Consider the following 17,331-nt stretch of genomic DNA (forward strand, 5'->3'; position numbering starts at 1 on the left):
ATGGTGCACCTGGCGAACGACGATGAGATGGACGCGCTCGACCAACTCACCGAAGCGCTGGTCGAGCCCGGCCTCCTGCACCACGCCTCCAAGCGGCTGCAGGGCCTCGTGCTGGCCTGCCTCCAGCAGGCCCTCCGCATCCATCGCCTCGACGATGACGATGACCACCGACCCAGCTCGTCGCCACCACCGCACCAGCCCCACGACAAGCCCGAAGAAGCCGGAAAGAGCCTGGTGGCGGGATCCCCCACAGTGCACCGTGGTGCCTTGAGCGAAGTCGAGGCCGCACGCCATACGGCCGAACAAAGTAATCTGCCCACGAAATGGCTCACGGCCGGCGGAGAGCTGTGCGCGCTGATCAGGTGCGCCAAAATGGGGGATGGACCGTAATAAACGCCGACAGGCGTTGTTGGGAGAGAGGCGACGACGAAGGCTAACAAGAGACGCTTGCGATGAGAGCAGGGAGAAGGATTGGTCGTGCACGCCATTCGGGCCGATTGCGTCGTGGCCCCACACACTCAAGATCGCCCTCACGGTCTGCCTCTTCTCCCGGTTCCCCTTTGTACGTCCTTGCTGCACTCTTCCCTCCTCCACGGCGCCCGCTGCTCACCCTTGGCACCGTAGGTGATCTTTTGGGGCCGCGACTACAGGATGCTCTACAACGACACCTACCGACCCATCATGGGTGCCACCAAGCACCCACGCTACCTGGGCACGTCTTTGAGCCTCTTTTGCTCTTGTGTTTTGGTGTAGTTGTGTGTTGTGTGTTTTATTGACTGATCACTGTGTGGCTGCAGGCGGCACATATAAGGAATGCTGGCCTACCATCTGGGAGGAGCAAATGCAATTGATGGACGCCGTGGTGCAAACAAAGAGGGCCAACTGGGCAGAGAACGCCTACGCCCCGATGGATCGCAACGGCTACCTGGAGGAGTGCTACTTCACCTTCTCCTACACTCCGCTGTTTTTGAGCGATAACACCGTCGGTGGTGTCTTCACCGCCTGCACTGAGAACACCATGCGCGTTATCGGCGAGCGGCAGCTCCGGTATGTCGCCACACTGCACTCGTGATTGTGTGTTGTGAAATCAACGTAACACACGCGTGCCCGTCTCTCGGTGCAGGACTCTCCGAGATTTGGCTGCTCGCGGGACTGAAGCCCGGAGCGTGAGGGATGCGGTGCGCATCGTGGGTGAAATCGTGACGACTACCGGCAAGTACGCTCACGGTTCAGCTTTCTTATTTTCCTTCTTTATGAGACTACATTTTATTGCGTTGTTGTTGTTGTGAAGCCGACCGTGCTGTGTTTTGCGAATGCAGGTATGACATTGCATTCAGCAACATCTACACGCTTGACGCGAAGGGGAGACGAGCAGTGCTGGCCGAGACTGCCGGTGACTTGACAAAAGGCTCCCTGCTGTGCCCCGAACTCGTCACGCTCTCCCGCGACTTATCATCGTAAGCACTGGCTGCCCTCTCGCGCGCCTCCATGTGGCTGAGTGTAAGCGTGGGTTGTTGTGTTGTGTTGTGTTGTGTTGTGTTGTGTTGTGTTGTGTTGTGTTGTGTTGTGTTGTGTTGTGTTGTGTTGTGTTGTGTTGTGTTGTGCGTTCACTGACGCACTGTCAACAACAGACAGGACAGTGAGGACAGCAAGAGCGACGACGACACGGAAGAGCAGGGCGGTGTCTGGTGTCCCATCTTCAACGATGTCATTGAGAGCAAGGAGCCGCAGCTGGTGAGCCTCGCCCCGTTCGGAAGCGCCGTGCCGCCCTGCAGCGCATGGGGGCACACCGACGATGATCGCACCAGGTCGTGCTTGGTCTTGCCCATGACCTCGCACACGGGTTCCGACAAGGTAGTGGGCGTGCTGGTGGCCGGCGTCAATCCGCGCCATGAGCTCGACGACAACTATCGGTATGTCTCTCACCTTCTTTCTTCATGTTTGCGACGGCATATCTTTACGCTTCCGAGCTGCTCACATGCAATGCGCTATCACAACAACACAGCATATTCTTTAATCTCTTTGCCAACAACGTGTCGTCAATCATCATGAACGCCACCGCACGCGAGGAGGAACGCCAACGCGCCGAGGTACACACACACACACACACACACTGCGCCGTGCGAGGAGCATCTTACAATTATCCGCTTCCTGATCGTTCCGTATTCCTTTTTCGCAGGCGCTCGCGGAGTTGGATCGGGTCAAGACGACGTTCTTCTCCAACATCTCACACGAGTTCCGCACACCGCTCACCCTCATGCTCGGCCCGCTCGAGGACCTCCTCGACCAGGCCGAGCTGCAGGTCGAGAAGGAGCAGCTCACGCTCATCCATCGCAACGCACTACGGCTCTACAAGCTGGTCAACTCGCTGCTCGACTTCTCACGCCTCGAGGACGGCCGAGCGCGGGCCAACTTCGAGGCGGTGTCGTTGGGGCGGTTGACGCAGGACCTCGCCTCCATCTTCCGTTCGGCCACCGAACGGTACTCTCCCCTCCCCCAACCACCAATCTTTCCTTGGCCGTGGCGCGAAGCACTAAGCGATGCGATCGGGAGCGCAGAGCGAATGTGGATCTGGTGGTGGAGTGCGAGGAGGAGCTGGAGCAGCCGGTGTACGTGGACAAGGACATGTGGGAAAAGATTGTGCTCAACCTGCTCTCCAACGCGCTCAAGTTCACCATGCACGGCCAGATCCGGGTCAGCGTAAAGACCGTGACAAGTACGCTTGACTGCCTGACTGCCTGCCTGTTAACCTTCCTTTTCATAGGGCTGTGTCGGTGCTGAAACCCTTGGTCTCCAGGTGCGACGACAGGGGAGGACGAGGCCGAGCTGATGGTGGCCGATACGGGCATCGGCATCCCAGCTGAGGAGCTGCTCCTGCTGGGCAAGCGCTTCCACCGCGTGCAAACGCCCGGCGGCCGGTCGCACGAGGGCACCGGCATCGGTACGTGCCCTCCCTTATCACCATTTTATTATTTATTTATTTATTTATTACGTCACGAGCTTTATCCGCGCCATGGTGGTAATGATGGTTGTGTGTCCGCAGGGCTGGCGTTGGTGTACGAGCTGGTCCGGTTGCACGGCGGTACGGTCGAAGTCACCAGCCAGCTCGGCTTCGGTACGGCGTCTTTATTACTACTACTGCTATTGCTATTGCTCTCCTCCACCCCTGTGAGTGTTCGGTGCATGCTCACATGAGCGTCGCACATGCAGGGTCCGCATTCCGTGTGCGCATACCGTTCGGGACGGATCACCTGCCCAGCCAGGAGGTGGTGCACCTCGCACGGCCTCTGTCGCTGGCCGGCTCCTCTTCTTCGGCTCCCGCGGGCGTACGGGGCGTCCAGTCCCTGGACTGCGCCGCCGAGCCCGCTGAAGCGGCCGCCGCCGCCGACCATGAGGCATATGCGAGCACGCTGGCCGACGCGCGCAACTACTCGAAGACCGCGTCGTGGTGGCTGCCCTCGATCGCCGTCGTCACTTCGCCATCGGCTTCGGGGCTGGCGAAGGGCACTTCGTCCGGCTCGTTGTCTCCCACATCGAGCAGCTCGCCGGACATGCCCTCGTCGCCGCGTCAGCGCACCGCGGCCTCGTTCAGTGTGCTGTCGGCCTCCTCCTCACCACCGTCATCGTTGCCATCGGCGCCGTCGTCAGACGAGAAGAAGCCGCGCCGAAGGAAAAAGGTGCCTCCTCCATCTGCTGCATGCCGATGTGCGGCAATCAGCTCAGCTGGCTTGCCGATTGATGATGAGCGACGATCAATCAAACAACACCAACAGAGGAGAGCGAGCGGAGAGAGCACCAAGGCCAGGATTCTGCTGGCCGACGACAACTTCGACATGCGCGAGTACGTCGCGCGCCTGCTCAGCGCCAAATACGAAGTCATCAGCGTCTCCAACGGTTCGCTGTTCCGCGCTTGCGTTTATTATTCAATTCATTATTCATGATTAACTTGAACTCGTCCATACATTTCTTCTGGAGCAGGACTGGAAGCGGCGAGCGTGCTGCGGTCGAATCCGCAGGGGGTGGACCTGGTGCTGACGGACGTGATGATGCCCTTCCTCGACGGGTTCGGCCTCCTCAAGGAGATTCGGTCGCGCGACGCGACCCAGACGCTGCCGGTGATCATGCTGTCGGCGCGGGCCGGCGAGGAGGCCAGCGCCGAGGGTCTGGCCGAGGGCGCCGACGACTACCTGACCAAGCCCTTCACAGCGCGCGAGCTGCTGTCGCGCGTGGCCTCACACCTCAACATGTCGCGCATGCGCAACGACGCCGCGCGCACCGAACTGGCCCTGCGCGTTAAGGTACGCGGACACGTTAATTCATTTTATTTGCTGCAGTGGCAACCACGTCAATGGGGCGGTTGGCTCATGCATCTGTCACACAGGTAGATGAAGGCAAGGAGAGGCTGGAGCGTATTCTGGCGGCCATTCAGGACGCCTTCATGTCGCTCGATGCGCGACAGCGATACTCGTTCGTAAACACCAACGCCGCTAACCTGCTCGGCGCCAAGAAAGAAGGTAACCAACCCAACCACCTTGCCACCAAAACGTAGTTTCTACATACGCATATGTTGGTTGCGTCAATTGACGCAACCAATTGTCACTAAATGTTTATTTATTTCTTCGTTCCTACACTCACCACACCAACAGACATGATCGGACACAACGTGTGGCGCTTCATGGTCGATACTGAAGATGGGGTCGTGGCCCGCAACCTGGAACGGGCCATGAACGACAAGGTCGACGTCGTGTTCGACTTCTACTACTCTGTCCACGACCGCTGGTACGCCCCCCTCCAGTCGCTTGCCGGCCTCCACCTTGGCCGCCAAGGCCGCGCTACAGTGCGACGGGTGGTGGTCTTACCCTACCACCCGCGCGCGCATATGCCGACAGGTATGAGAGCCGAATGTTTCCGGGGGCCGGCGGCGGGGTATCCATCTTCACGATCGACGTCACCGCTCGAAAGAAGGCCGAGCACCGCCTGGCGCTCCTGTCCCAGGTGGGACAGCTGCTGGCGGCCAGCGTGGAGACTCATCTGTCGTCGCTGCTGGAAGCGGCGGTCAAGATCGTGGAGGGTATATACATCTTCTTCCCTCCTCTCGCTCTGCTACGCGTCTCGTCGTTCGCACACTCTTGGGTTGTTTCTAAGCGACTGACCCGGCGCGGGCGCAGGGTCGGTGGTGGCCGACTGGAGTATTGTGGACGTGGTGGCCGAGAACGGCCAGCTCGAGCGCATTGCCACCCCGCACTCACCCACCCACCTCTGGCAGCTCCACAAGCTCGGCAACGACCCGCTAGGTGGTACCTTCTTGCCCACACGTGTTGTGTGTGTTGTGTGTGTGTGTGTATGTGTATGTGTGCGTGTGTGTTTTTGCCATCAATTCTAACTCTGTTTTGTGCGGTCGGCCGACCCACCGCACAGACGACGAAGAGGCCGATCGGTACTATCGAGTGGTGCGGCTGAGCAACGGCGAGCGGGTGGGCATCGAGTGCGGCCTCGCGACTTCGCCGGCCCGAGGGGAGAATTTCGTGATGCACCTGCTGCAGGGCCACGGCCGCATCTACGGCTTGTGGGTGTTTGCGCGCGAGTCGTTCGCTCACAGCGACGATCTGGTATTGACCGACCGCCCTCACCACCTCGCTCGAATTGGTCTCTATTCGGAGCTAAAACGGTTTGCTTCTCTAACGGGGCGTTCGAACGCAGGACAAGGACAAAGCGGTCTGCGCGGAGATAGCGCAACGCGCGGGGATGGCCATCGACAACGCGCGGCTCTATCGCGAGGCCGACAGCGCCAACCAGGCCAAGGACCACTTCCTCGCCGCCCTCTCGCACGAGCTGCGCACGCCGCTCACTCCCGCATTGCTCCTCTCCGAGGCCCTCCTTGGTACGGAGCCGCGCAGCCGCCGTCTCCTTTTTTCTTTTTCTTTTGCTGACGTCAGCGTCTCGCACGTGGACTTGGCAGGCGAGATGCTGCCCCAGGATGTGGAGGACAACGTGCGGCTCATCCACGAGTCGGTGATGCTCGAGGTGCAGCTCATCGACGATCTGCTCGATCTCACCAAGATCTCGCGGTACACCACGCCCCCGCCGCCGCCACAGCCCTGCAGCGCGCCCGCCTTCGATCCGGCGACTCTTTCAGCCCTCTACTCACTACTGGCTGGGGTGCTGGGCGGCGCAGGAACAAGCTCAAGCTCAACCTGCGGCCGATAACGCTGCACGAGATCTTGAGCCGCACGGTGCAGATCGTGGCGCACGACATCAGCGCCAAGAAGCTCGTCGTTACGCGCGATTTCCAGGCCACCAACGACCGCCTCGTCGGCGACCCCGCTCGGTGCGCCGCTCTCTCGCCCCCCAACCCGATTGACGGCAAACTGACTCTTGTATGGCGTGTGTGTGTTGTGTGGTGTGTGGTGTGGTGTGGTGTGTGTGGTGTGTGTCGTGCCACGCGTGGGGGGACAGGCTGCAGCAGGTGGCGTGGAACTTAGTTAAGAACGCGATCAAGTTCACGCCCGAGGGCGGCGCCATCACCATCCGCACCTCCAACTACGTCCTCGACCGTCCAGTCGCGGCACCAGACCTCGAGCAGTCAGGGCAGGCTGCCGACCGCGAGGACCCGGCGGAGGACCAGTCACCGCCGCCCGGCGAGAGCCCGTCATCGCTACAGCCGCCTCCGCAGGCGATGGAGCGGGTGGAGATGCTGCGGGTGGAGATCATCGATACGGGCATCGGCATCGAGAGCCACGTCATCCCGCACCTGTTCCGGGCCTTCGAGCAGGGCGACGCCTCCATCACCGTGCGCTTCGGCGGCCTCGGCCTCGGCCTCGCCATCTCCCGGTATACCACGCCTTCCTTCGTCCCATAATAGTGCGTCCCCTGCTAAACTGAGAGCGTGTCGTGGTGCGACAGATCGTTCGTGGAGATGCATCGGGGAGAGTTGACGGCGTCGAGCGAGGGCAAGAACAAGGGCGCCACGTTTGCGGTGCACCTGCCAACCGACGCGCCGGCCACGGCCATCGCCGCCCTCGACATGCAGCCGCCGCACCAACACCCACCCGCCCCGGCCCCGGCCATGCCCGGCCCTCACACGCCGGCCTTGACTGTGGCGACGGCCTCTCAAGCGCTGCCGCCACCACCACGAACCGGGCCACTCAAGGTACTTAGGGTTCCCTACGTAGCACCGTACGGTCCGATCTTTGTTCTTTGGAGCTGACCGAATCGGTGGCGCGGCGCGCCAGGTGTTGCTGGTGGAGGACAACAAGAGCACGCTCATGATCATGTCGCGTCTCCTGCGCCAGAAGCTGGGCTTCGCAGTCGTCGTGGCCTCGTCGGTGGCCGACGCGCTGCGCGTGGCGGCCGAGGAGAAGGCCAGCGACGAGGGCCAGGTGGACGTCGTGGTGAGCGACATCGGGCTGCCCGACGGGTCGGGCCTCGAGCTCATGGCCGCCCTCAAGGCCACTTACCACCTCCCGGTACGACACACGACACACACGACACACGACACACGACACACACGACACACTGCTGGTGTTGATGACAAGGCACATATTTGTCGAGCAGGGGATCGCGCTGTCGGGATACGGGTCGGAGGAGGACGTGGAGCGGAGCCGGGAGGCGGTGACGACATCCACCTCACCAAGCCCGTCCAGTTCGCCGCCCTCTCCGCCACCATCCATCAACTCGTATCCCCCCGCCCACCATCCAGGCCATGACAGTGTTGTTGAGCTTGATCATGCCATTCCTGCCCGATTTGCCAAGAGAATATAGATGTGTCTGCTCCCTTCACCATACTCCTCGGTCAACGATGACACATAAGAACCAAAACGCACGAACGTCCGTCGCACGTAGCACTATTGACGGACGGATACGGCCATACTGCGCAGAAAGCACCGCTTCCCATCCGAACAGCGAAGTTAAGCTGCGCCAGGCGGTGTTAGTACTGGGGTGGGCGACCACCCGGGAATCCACCGTGCCGTATCCTTTTTATGTGATTACAACACATCAGCTTCATCATCCATCCATTCATCGCCGCTTTGTGTGTTGTTCTGAGAAGCTGTGTGCGCGAACGCGGTGTGATGGTGGTGAATGTGCTTGGTGGGGTGATAGTATCTACAGGTAATCAAGGGCTACAGCTCCGTGGTTGCTCGAATCGGCCGCCGGCAGCGCTTGGTCGGTGTGGATGGACTCCGGATTGAAGCCCACGCGCTGCGGCTGCAGGTGCTGCGGTGCGCTTGCTAGGCTTGAGCCATCGAAGTGCGGCAAGAACAGGCCTGGCAGCGGCGCCGCCAGTTGTTGGTGGGCTGATCGTGTGCATCACATACAAAGAGAGTGAGAGCTCGCGTTGTGGGCGTACACGTACAACAAGGGTGAATGATGAGGTCTGGCAGCGTACGGTCGTGAGTTTGGACGGTGATGACGAGCACCCATCGTCGCAGGAATCGCTTCTCCAAACGCAAGTGCAGCCCGAGCGGGCTGTAGCGCGGGTTGACCCGCTCCAGGTACTCCTTCACCATTCGCTTCACCTGTTTTGCCCATCGTAGCAGCATAAGAAGATGAAAGTTGCAACCGTTGTCGTTGTCGCCATGCAGACAACGCAACGTACGTGCAGTCTCCGGGCGAGGAAGCAGATGGTGGCGAGGGTGATGAAGAAGAAGATGAGGCCGAGGTTCAAGAAGCCCCACCCGCCTTTGATCTTCCACACGGCGAGGGCCGTGGTCAGCACGGAGCCCAGCGCCCCGAGCAGGGCAAGCCACCCGGCAACGCGAAGCGTGAACAGCGCGCGGAGGATGAGGTTGAGGCACTTCACGGTGATGGCGAACTGGGCAGCCGGGACGCGGTCGCGCAGGAGGGGCGGCACGGTCTTGGGGAAGCCGGGGCGCAACCAACTCCATTTCTTCAACTTGACGCGCACTACCTCCGCCCCTCGTAGCGAGGCATCTTCCCGGGAGTGCCCCTGCTCCTCCGCCCCTTCTTCTTCTGTTGGCACGATGAGCAGTTCAAACTCGCTCATGGTGTCGTGGTACGTTGTACAACTCCTCCACACAACCACAAAAGAAAAAGGGAAATGCCCCGCGTTGTCGTCGATGCCTATGTAACAAAAGATGACGTGGCAAGCGGGGGGGGGGGCTTGGCGACCCCATCCCACACACCCGTGCGCAGCTGCTCAATCGTGTACGGCTGGGCGAAGTTCGTAGACGAGTGACAGCCGCGGTCGCCTGCTCCTACCCACGCAATGCACAATTCCTGGATGATGCACCACCGACGCACATGGAGATATGAGAGGGCTGCGTGCGAGAGCCACGAGGTGGGCGCACGCTGTACCAGGGTAGACCCCTTCAGAGACTGTCTGCAGGCTCTGGCCGCAGAACAGGGCCACGTCCTTGTGCGGACGCCCCGTACGTTCGACCTGCATGGTTGGGGGCGCGGGCGTGATGAGGTGAAGTGAAGTGAGATGGGTCTGTTGCCGATGAGGGCGAGCGCTCTACGTACGCTGATCCACTCCATCGTTGCCGCGTCCAGAAGTTCGAGGCCTGGCGTGGCTGCACAGGGGACCACCGTCATGAACCCTGGGTCTGCCAAGAGCTGAGCTTCAGTTGTGTGCTGTGCAGGAGGGCAAGCGTCTCAGGGAAGTGGATGGCGGCTGTACCAACATGCCGATGGCAATTCACTACGTGGCGCGACGCTTCTGTATTCTTGTAGTAGAAGAGGTCGAACGGTGAGGTGTCGAATCGCAGTGGGGCACTGTGGCCTCGATCCGCCCCAGTTGTAGTGCCGTCACCATCAGTAGTGCTGCTCTCTGGTGGTTGGTCACTTCGATCATGGGAGGGGCGGTGACAGTAGCGTTCGAGAAGATGGTCGGGTGATTCATCGGCCGACGAGGCCAGGTCTTCGCCAACCCAACGCATCGCGCTGTAGACCAAGCTCTCCAATAGCGTGAACGACTCCTCCACCAGTACCCTGAAGGTGTCGTCCTCTACAACACCATGAGCCAAGCCTCACTCTACCACTGCCTCCACCGCACACACCACACATGAACACACGACGTGTACCGAAGGCGGGCCATGGCTGGGCGGACCCGCGACGAAGGCGATAGACCTCCTTGGCAGGGGTGGGGTTGTTGTAGCCCACGAGCCCTTTGCCGGTGCTGCATGGTCCCTCGCTGAAGAGCAGGCGGGCTGCCTCCTTCTGCTCTTGGGTGGCTTGCAGGAAGAACCGTTCGGCCGCTTCACTGGCCTGCCGCACTACCTCTGCACCTCTACTGGCACCGTCATCAAGCTCAATTATGGTCCAGCCGTGTTGGCGTAATCGCATGCAGAACGATTTGCGCAGATCCTCGCAATCGAGGAGCGCCCTAAGCGAGAAATGGGATAAGGCATGCTGACCCACCTCTGCGCGGACGCTTGCATGTGCCTGTGTACAAGCTGCAGCAGCCTCATCTCTTTTTCTCTTCTTTTCCATCTTCAAAATATAAAAATACAAAATACAAAAATACAAAAAAATAAAAAAACTGCGAATAAATGATCTGCGAAAGCTGCAAAGGGTCAAGAAGACGGGCACCTGCTGGAGAAGACCCGAACGAATCGCCAACGAAAGATGCTCCCGTGAAGGGTGTGGAGCTAAGTTCGAGCGAGCGAAACAGCCACAAGGAAACGACAGGTGCGGTCGCTTTAGGCGAACAGACCACACTTTCGCCGCACAAGGTGCGTGTCCGTTCAGCGTTGGCCGAAAAAGGGGGTATTAGCCCCAAACCGGGAAAAATCAGGGCATAGCCGACGCACAGCAACGGCAAGAATTAAATTTCGCGGCTTGGCGTCGGTCGACACATTCGATTTCTCGCGACCACCGACGGACACCAAAGAGGAGCCGGGCTGCAAGCGGAGAGCCAAGCCCAGATCGGATCAGGAGGAAGTCACTTGTAGAAGAAGCCCCGTAAGAAAGGAATCATAATAATAATGGCCACCAAGTCCATCAAGCTGGTCGTCGTTGGCGACGGTGCGGTCGGTAAGACGTGCCTTCTCATCTCGTATGCCAACAACCGCTTCCCCGAAGGTACCCCCTAATTTTGATGTTAATTTATCGTTACAACGTAAGAGCACGATGCTAATGCGCCCCCTTTTACTTCTCTACAGAGTATGTGCCCACCGTGTTCGACAATTATGTTGTGAATTTGACTGCTGGTGAGGAGACCATCGAGCTTGGTCTTTGGGATACTGCCGGTCAGGAGGAGTACGATCGTCTGCGCCCCCTCAGGTATGTCCCATCACCCTTCTTTGAGTAGCTCTTCATTTTGGCATCCCCAAGTAATCCTTCCCATCATCGCAGCTATGCCAATGCCAACGTGTTCTTGGTCTGCTTCTCGGTGGTGAACCCCGTATCGTTCGAGAACGTCACCTCCAAGTGGTTCCCCGAGGTCAACCACTTCTGCCCCAACGTGCCCCTCATCGTCGTTGGCACCAAGCTCGATCTCAGGAACGACAACTCCACCCTCGAGAAGCTCAAGGGTCAGGGCCAGCGCCCCGTCACGCACGAGGAGGGCGAGGAGCTCGCCAGGAAGCTCAAGGCCGTCAAGTTCATCGAGTGCTCTGCCTTCACCGGTACGTGAAACATCAGATCATCTCCCCCCCCCAAAGGCCCATTCTAACCGTTTCAATTCCAGGTGAGAACCTCAAGACGGTCTTCGACGATGCCGTCAAGTCCGTCCTCTTCTCCAAGAGGAAGAAGGCTAAGGGTGGCTGCTCTCTGTTCTAAATACTACTGCGACTCTTCTCGAATGAACCCTACGATGGAGCCATCCGATCAACGACGTCAAACACACTCCCTCCCAACCTCACCATCCTCAACTCTCATCCCCCCTCTTTAAATCAAGCACCATCATCACCCACGAACGAGCCGAGCCCGAGCAAAAAGGAAGACCGAAGAAGAGGAAAATGGAATTCGATGCAACACCGCCACGTTCACGCATCTCCACGAATCGCCTGCGCCTTCGAGAGGTTCGTGATGGATTCGGTTCATTCGGCGTTGTGTGCTTCTGCATTGGCCGTTTGCGTGTTCTTCTATCCCGCACTCGGAGCCCTCCTCTGTACATGAAAATGTTTTATTACTTCTCGCAATACATTCCGTAGCCTCCATCTTCCTCTTCTCCGTTGTCTTCGTGCCGTCGGGCAAGAACAAGAAAGTTTGCTTGCTGTCCTTCCCTTTTGCGACAACGCGGGTAGTTCGGCCTTGCCTTCTTCGAATAGTCGAGGTCGGAACATCATTAATTGCCTCCTCCTCGTGTGGAAAACGACAACGACCATCTCACTACAGCGCGGCCACTCCTCCAATGCACACAAGAGGTACCACACCCACCGGATGTCATCCTTCGCTCCTTCTGGTCTTTCTTTGCCCCCTTTCTTTGCGCTTCTGGCCTTCTCCTTGCCCACCCGCACGGTCTTTCGTTCTTTTCCGCCAGGACGCTTTACGACCATGACGGGGTGGGGTGTGGCCTTGGTGGTGTGGGCGGTGCTGGTGGCGGCGCACGGCCAGTCGTGCGTCCCATTCGACGGCGCGCCACTCACGCAACACAAGTGCGACGCCGTGGTGACCTGGCCCAACGTGCTCCTCCTCCCCGGCCAGTCCTATGACGACGTACGTTATGTTGGCCTTTTGCCCCCCCCCCCCAATCCCTCTTCACCACCCCCGTCCCATGTTCCCTGCCTGGTGCCGTTGTCTCCGGCGTATTAGATGACCGGCACTCACACCTGCGCTTGGTGAATGCGATTGGCGGAATGTTACTGTGGGGCACCACAGGCCGACAGGGCGGCGAGCGAGCTGACCAAGCTGTTCGGCGTCTACGTGCCGCCGGCGTGCCGCAATGCCGCCCTGCGCCTGGTGTGCATGGGCAACTTCGTCTCGTGCCACTTCGACACCACCACCGGCCTCACCTGTTCGTCGCATCGGCGCCTCATCATTTTTTCCGGTTTCTCCCCGGAAGATGTGTTGACCACCTTTTTGTGTGCTTGGCGACGGTGGTGGGCCTGGTCCACCAGACCAAGCGCCGTGCAGGAGCGTGTGCGAGGAGACTGTGGCCGAGTGCGGCGCGTTCCTGGCCGCCGCAGGCCTCGAGTCCAAGGCGCCCGACTGCAACGCCACCAACCCGCTCACCGGCGGCCCTCTCTACCCCGCCACCAACTGCAACAACGCCTCCGCCGACGTCTGTACGCTCGGCACCGAACCGCCCACGAACCGACCGTATCGACGATCTCTGACGCTGTGAATGGCGTGGTGGCTGGTGGCTGGCGGCGGCTGCTGGCGGCTGATGGCTGGTGGGGCGGGCGGACGCACACAGCGGTGGCGTACTCGCAGGCGGACTGTCCGTATCCGACAGAGTTCACGACCGACGGGGCCGACCCCAACGACCCGTCGACGCTGTGCGTGCTGACGTGTCCGTCGACCATGTTCACGTCGGAGGACTGGGACACGGCCAACGGTCTCATGATCACCTTCTCCGGTTCGGCTCCCCTCTTTCTCTCTCTTCTCCCCCATTATATCGTCCCACTTGCGACCGCCCCCTTTCGGCCGGCCGGCATCAAGTGCTGAACTGATCACTGTGTGGGCGTCCCATCGTGCAGCACTGTCGTTCATCCTGGCGCTGTTCATGTGCATCACGTGGGTGCTCAACCCGCGCAAGCGCAAGTTCCCGGCCTTCGTGCCCTTCTGGCTTGCCCTGTGCTCGTTCATGAACGCCGGCTCCATTCTCCTCTCCATCCTGATTGGCGGTACGACCCCATTCACCTCCGCCTTTCCCTGATGGACCGACCCGTCCTCACCCCGGTGCACACCCGCACGCGCGCAACAGGGCCGAGGAAGTTGACGTGTACGTGGGACGACCCTTCCGTGATGATGACGTGGGACAACGCCGGCGACAACGACGGACAGGGCGTTGTCTGCATCCTCCAAGGTGCGCCTTTGTGGTTTATGGTGCTTGGTGAATTGGTTTTGCTGGAGTTGAACTCACAATGACCAATTGGTTTGTTTTTGATGGTCGACGCTGCAGCGATGATTCTGGTGTTCTTCGCAGTGGCGGGGAGCTTCTGGTGGCTCACGCTCACCTTCAACATCTTCGAGCTGCTCGTGCTCGGCATGAAGAGGGAGCTGGTGAAAAAGATCTACTACTTCCAACACATCCTCAACTGGGGCGTTCCCACCGTGTGCGTCATCATCGGTGCGCCCTCTTTCGCCCCCCCCCCCAGTAGCCTCTTTCAAGCTCCGCTGCTGATGCTTGGGAGTGCGGACCTGTGGGTCAGGCCTGGCGGGTCGGGCATTTGGCGGAGTGACGGCCAATCACAACTGCTGGATGGCGTCTCCCTACGACTGGGCCGCCTTCTATAGCTGGGGGTACTCTCTCTCTCTCTCTCTCTCCTATGCACGCATGATGGTGCTCTTCCAGCACCTCACGACCTCGACTCTCACACCCTTTTTAATGGCCAGTTCTGCTCAACCTGTTGATCGGAACGATCTTGGTCGGCATCAGTTTGGTCAAGATCATCAGGGTACATTGAGTCTTACAATGAATTGTGCGGTGTGTTTCAAGCAGCGCTGATGCACCTGCGCGCGTCTATTCCAGGTGAAGGCCAAGTTCAAGCAATCATCGATCAAGACGGAGCAGATTATCCGATTGGGCTTCCTGGTGGTGCTCTACTGGGCCGTCTATCTCTACTTCTGCATCTATAGGTACCCAAGCGTCTCCCACTCAACCGCAGGTTTCGATTGTCTAGACATGTAACGCATGCGACGGTTCCACCAGGCTGGTCAACGAAACGAGACAGGACGACTACAAAGAAGCCTTCGCCAGCCAGATTCAGTGCAGCGCACTCTCAGGTGCTTCCATCATTGCAGGCGCCTTTTGCCGATGAACGAGGCCAGTGGACTGACGTGGTGATTGCTGATTTGCCTGGCGATACACAGGTGAAGAGTGTCCGTTTTCAGGTGGAATGAACCGCGGGATGTGGCTCATCCAAGCCATGGCCGTGGGCAGCCACGGCATCATCATCTTCATGGTCCTTGCATTCACCAAGGTTCGCTCCCCCCACGGCACTTGGTAGTGATGAGCTCTGGCCTCGATCAAAAAAAAATCCCAAATCGTCTCATACGTGATGGATTCGTTCTCCAGGAAACATTCTGGTTCTGGGTCGACTTGATACAGAACTGGCGAACTCCTATGCTGGTTCGTTTTATTACGATCGCCCTATTCTCTTGTAGCCGTTCAACACTCACCCATCACCTTTTGACCGTGCTGCGCAGGTGTTGGACGGTAGCGTTTCACGAACACAGACGAACAGCACAGCTCAATCCACTTCACGCAAGTCTGCAGAGTCTGCAGAGGACAGCATCATGTAGGCAACACCTTAGCAGCCGCACGCTTTGTATCCATAAACCGATTATCACGATTCTCGCTTCTGTTCGCCTCACCTCGCCCAACAAACTGAGAGGGGTTGATGACGTCTGTGCACAACTCATTCGGAGGGCACAAATGATAGAGCTAGGCGCTGTAGTTAAGTGGTAAAATTCCTGCTTCGGGTGCAGGAGGCCCCGGTTCGATTCCGGGCAGCGCCCTAGCCTTTTTGCGCAGGCCCCCGAAGCCAAGCAGAAGACGAACGTCAACAGAAGGCCAACACTCGCAGGCACCACTTTTGGTTGGAGGCACATGGAGGTGGTGAGCAATGCTTTGCACTGGGTCATTGCTGGTGCTCCTGACTTCATCTTCGATATATTCTGGCTAATTGAAGGCACGCACTTGACCGGCACCTACCGCAACGCTAATCGTTAATCACAATGCATGCGTGGGTCTGAGTGCAGTATGCAATAGTCGCAAGTCGTTGCGGTATCTGCGGTCGCAGTCCTCCCTCTACAGTGCGCTCTCCACTTTCATGCTGGCCTACAGCGGCTACACCCTCGTGTGCCTCCTCTTCCTGGCCGAGCCGCCGGCATGGGTCTCCTCCAGTCACGACTTTCCCATTGCCCTCATCGCCTGGTTGGTGCACCTTCACCTCCATTCTCTTTGTCCTTCCTTCCTTCCATTTCGTTCCATGAGGCTCACTTCATCGCCGTCGTGCAGGTTCCTCATCTTTCACTTCCCTTTGCTCTCGTCCTTCATGGACCTGCCTCCAGTTGCCGTACGCCGCTACCTGCGCACACGCGTGAAGCATGATCGTTCTCATTTGACTGAGTGCGCTCCTGTGTCGTGTGAGGCGGTCACCAGTTTGTGCTGCAGGTGGCGAGCGGAGTGGTGTGGGCTCGCTCGATATGGTGGGGCTTCGACTTGGCCGCTCGACGCTTCCCCGACTCCTTCACCGCGCCCGTCTTTGCCGCCACCATTTCCACTTGCGCCTTTCCCATTCTCGACTACGTACCTTCTCGCCTCTTCTTGTGCCGTTGACTTCGTTGTAATCATTAACTCGCGCACAGGCTGAGCAGGTGTGGTTTGGGAATCGGCCCGATTCGTTTGATTGTCGCCTGTACGCCACGCACCCAGCCTTGCATGTGTGCTGCGTGAGGACTGGTTTTGTACTCACGCCGCGCACCCGCTCTCCGCACCGCACAGGGCGGTGAAGCTGTCGTTCCTCGGCGGTTGTGCGGTGTGGCTCACGCAGCGCCCCACCATCACCCTGGGCTCCTCGCTCCTACTCCCTCGTTGGACCTCTGAGCTGTCTCTCGGTACGCCCGTCCACCAGCGCTTGGCACCTGGCCTGTCGACAGCAGTACCCTGACTGTTCGGTCGCACGACAGGGCTATTTTTGGTGGTGTTCACGCTGGTGGGCTACTACCGCGGCAAGCGGCCCAACCTCTTCGCGCCCTTCGACCGACTTTTCAGCCTCACGCAGCCGCCCGTTGGTGGTGGTGGTCGGACCGGCCCTAAGCAATCGACCGCAAACCGGACAACCACGTCTGCCGCCAGTAAACACGACTGAACGTCATTACCGCTTCCCTTCGCATGTTGTCTTCTTCGCGTCCTATTTACACGTTTTGGTCCTCTGAGTTTCCTACGCCCACTGAGGGTGTCAGCGCTGTCGATGGACTCGATGGACTCATTGGAAGGCTCGGCCGAGGATGGCACGCGCGATGTGCTTCCAGGGTAGTCACATTACAATCACAGCCCTCTTGCGCCGTGTCTCTGGCGGATATCGTCACATCAGAGATAAGCTTCCTCTCAAAGGCTTCAGCAACTGAAACCCTGTTTCGCCTCACCAACAGGAAGCGGGAGTGTGCAGCTGTGGGTGAAGAGCGGAGGTTACTGCTAAGTTAGTAGAACTGTGCCTTGGCTTCTTGAAGGGTGGTCAATGCTACTGAAGTCGAAAG

At 59.1% G+C, this 17,331-nt stretch overlaps 6 protein-coding genes across 6 annotated transcripts; 4 read left to right on the forward strand and 2 right to left on the reverse strand.

Annotated features, from left to right (window-relative positions):
• On the forward strand, window positions 1-7,706 carry ACA1_034480 (Multisensor hybrid histidine kinase, putative; the record flags this gene model as incomplete). Its single annotated transcript, XM_004349674.1, is given in 29 exon segments — window positions 1-362; window positions 463-562; window positions 625-685; window positions 798-1,047; window positions 1,124-1,216; window positions 1,320-1,457; window positions 1,632-1,913; window positions 2,006-2,090; window positions 2,180-2,481; window positions 2,532-2,716; window positions 2,810-2,941; window positions 3,044-3,115; window positions 3,211-3,677; window positions 3,774-3,894; window positions 3,979-4,298; window positions 4,382-4,514; window positions 4,647-4,779; window positions 4,796-4,837; window positions 4,890-5,071; window positions 5,169-5,297; window positions 5,419-5,609; window positions 5,701-5,881; window positions 5,960-6,068; window positions 6,176-6,328; window positions 6,457-6,831; window positions 6,904-7,150; window positions 7,233-7,466; window positions 7,555-7,676; window positions 7,700-7,706. The coding sequence occupies 29 exon segments, from the start codon at window positions 1-3 to the stop codon at window positions 7,704-7,706; spliced, it is 5,208 nt and encodes a 1,735-aa protein (XP_004349724.1).
• Window positions 7,707-8,113: 407 nt separating this feature from the next.
• Window positions 8,114-8,885, reverse strand: ACA1_034490 (uncharacterized protein; the record flags this gene model as incomplete). The annotated part of the gene is made up of 3 exons (XM_004349675.1): window positions 8,114-8,228; window positions 8,387-8,516; window positions 8,597-8,885. The coding sequence occupies 3 exons, from the start codon at window positions 8,883-8,885 to the stop codon at window positions 8,114-8,116; spliced, it is 534 nt and encodes a 177-aa protein (XP_004349725.1).
• A 196-nt stretch (window positions 8,886-9,081) lies between these two features.
• ACA1_034500 (uncharacterized protein) lies at window positions 9,082-9,899 on the reverse strand (the record flags this gene model as incomplete). Its single annotated transcript, XM_004349676.1, has 4 exons — window positions 9,082-9,209; window positions 9,316-9,451; window positions 9,484-9,560; window positions 9,641-9,899. The coding sequence occupies 4 exons, from the start codon at window positions 9,897-9,899 to the stop codon at window positions 9,082-9,084; spliced, it is 600 nt and encodes a 199-aa protein (XP_004349726.1).
• Window positions 9,900-10,946: 1,047 nt separating this feature from the next.
• Window positions 10,947-11,742, forward strand: ACA1_034510 (Rho family, small GTP binding protein Rac3, putative; the record flags this gene model as incomplete). The annotated part of the gene is made up of 4 exons (XM_004349678.1): window positions 10,947-11,043; window positions 11,124-11,244; window positions 11,317-11,588; window positions 11,651-11,742. The coding sequence occupies 4 exons, from the start codon at window positions 10,947-10,949 to the stop codon at window positions 11,740-11,742; spliced, it is 582 nt and encodes a 193-aa protein (XP_004349728.1).
• Window positions 11,743-12,459: 717 nt separating this feature from the next.
• ACA1_034520 (Gprotein-coupled receptor, putative) lies at window positions 12,460-15,372 on the forward strand (the record flags this gene model as incomplete). Its single annotated transcript, XM_004349679.1, has 14 exons — window positions 12,460-12,621; window positions 12,784-12,887; window positions 13,039-13,190; window positions 13,322-13,483; window positions 13,605-13,751; window positions 13,832-13,933; window positions 14,030-14,197; window positions 14,280-14,369; window positions 14,464-14,525; window positions 14,600-14,706; window positions 14,780-14,853; window positions 14,941-15,050; window positions 15,146-15,199; window positions 15,277-15,372. 14 exons carry the CDS (start codon window positions 12,460-12,462, stop codon window positions 15,370-15,372), a joined length of 1,590 nt encoding a protein of 529 aa, XP_004349729.1.
• A 307-nt stretch (window positions 15,373-15,679) lies between these two features.
• Window positions 15,680-16,943, forward strand: ACA1_034530 (uncharacterized protein; the record flags this gene model as incomplete). Its single annotated transcript, XM_004349680.1, has 7 exons — window positions 15,680-15,719; window positions 15,832-16,006; window positions 16,091-16,148; window positions 16,247-16,381; window positions 16,441-16,490; window positions 16,577-16,689; window positions 16,762-16,943. 7 exons carry the CDS (start codon window positions 15,680-15,682, stop codon window positions 16,941-16,943), a joined length of 753 nt encoding a protein of 250 aa, XP_004349730.1.
• Between the last annotated feature and the right edge of the window lie 388 nt (window positions 16,944-17,331).

The sequence above is a fragment of the Acanthamoeba castellanii genome (genome assembly GCF_000313135.1).
Source record: "Acanthamoeba castellanii str. Neff unplaced genomic scaffold scf7180000084563, whole genome shotgun sequence".
Lineage (NCBI taxonomy): Eukaryota > Discosea > Longamoebia > Acanthamoebidae > Acanthamoeba > Acanthamoeba castellanii.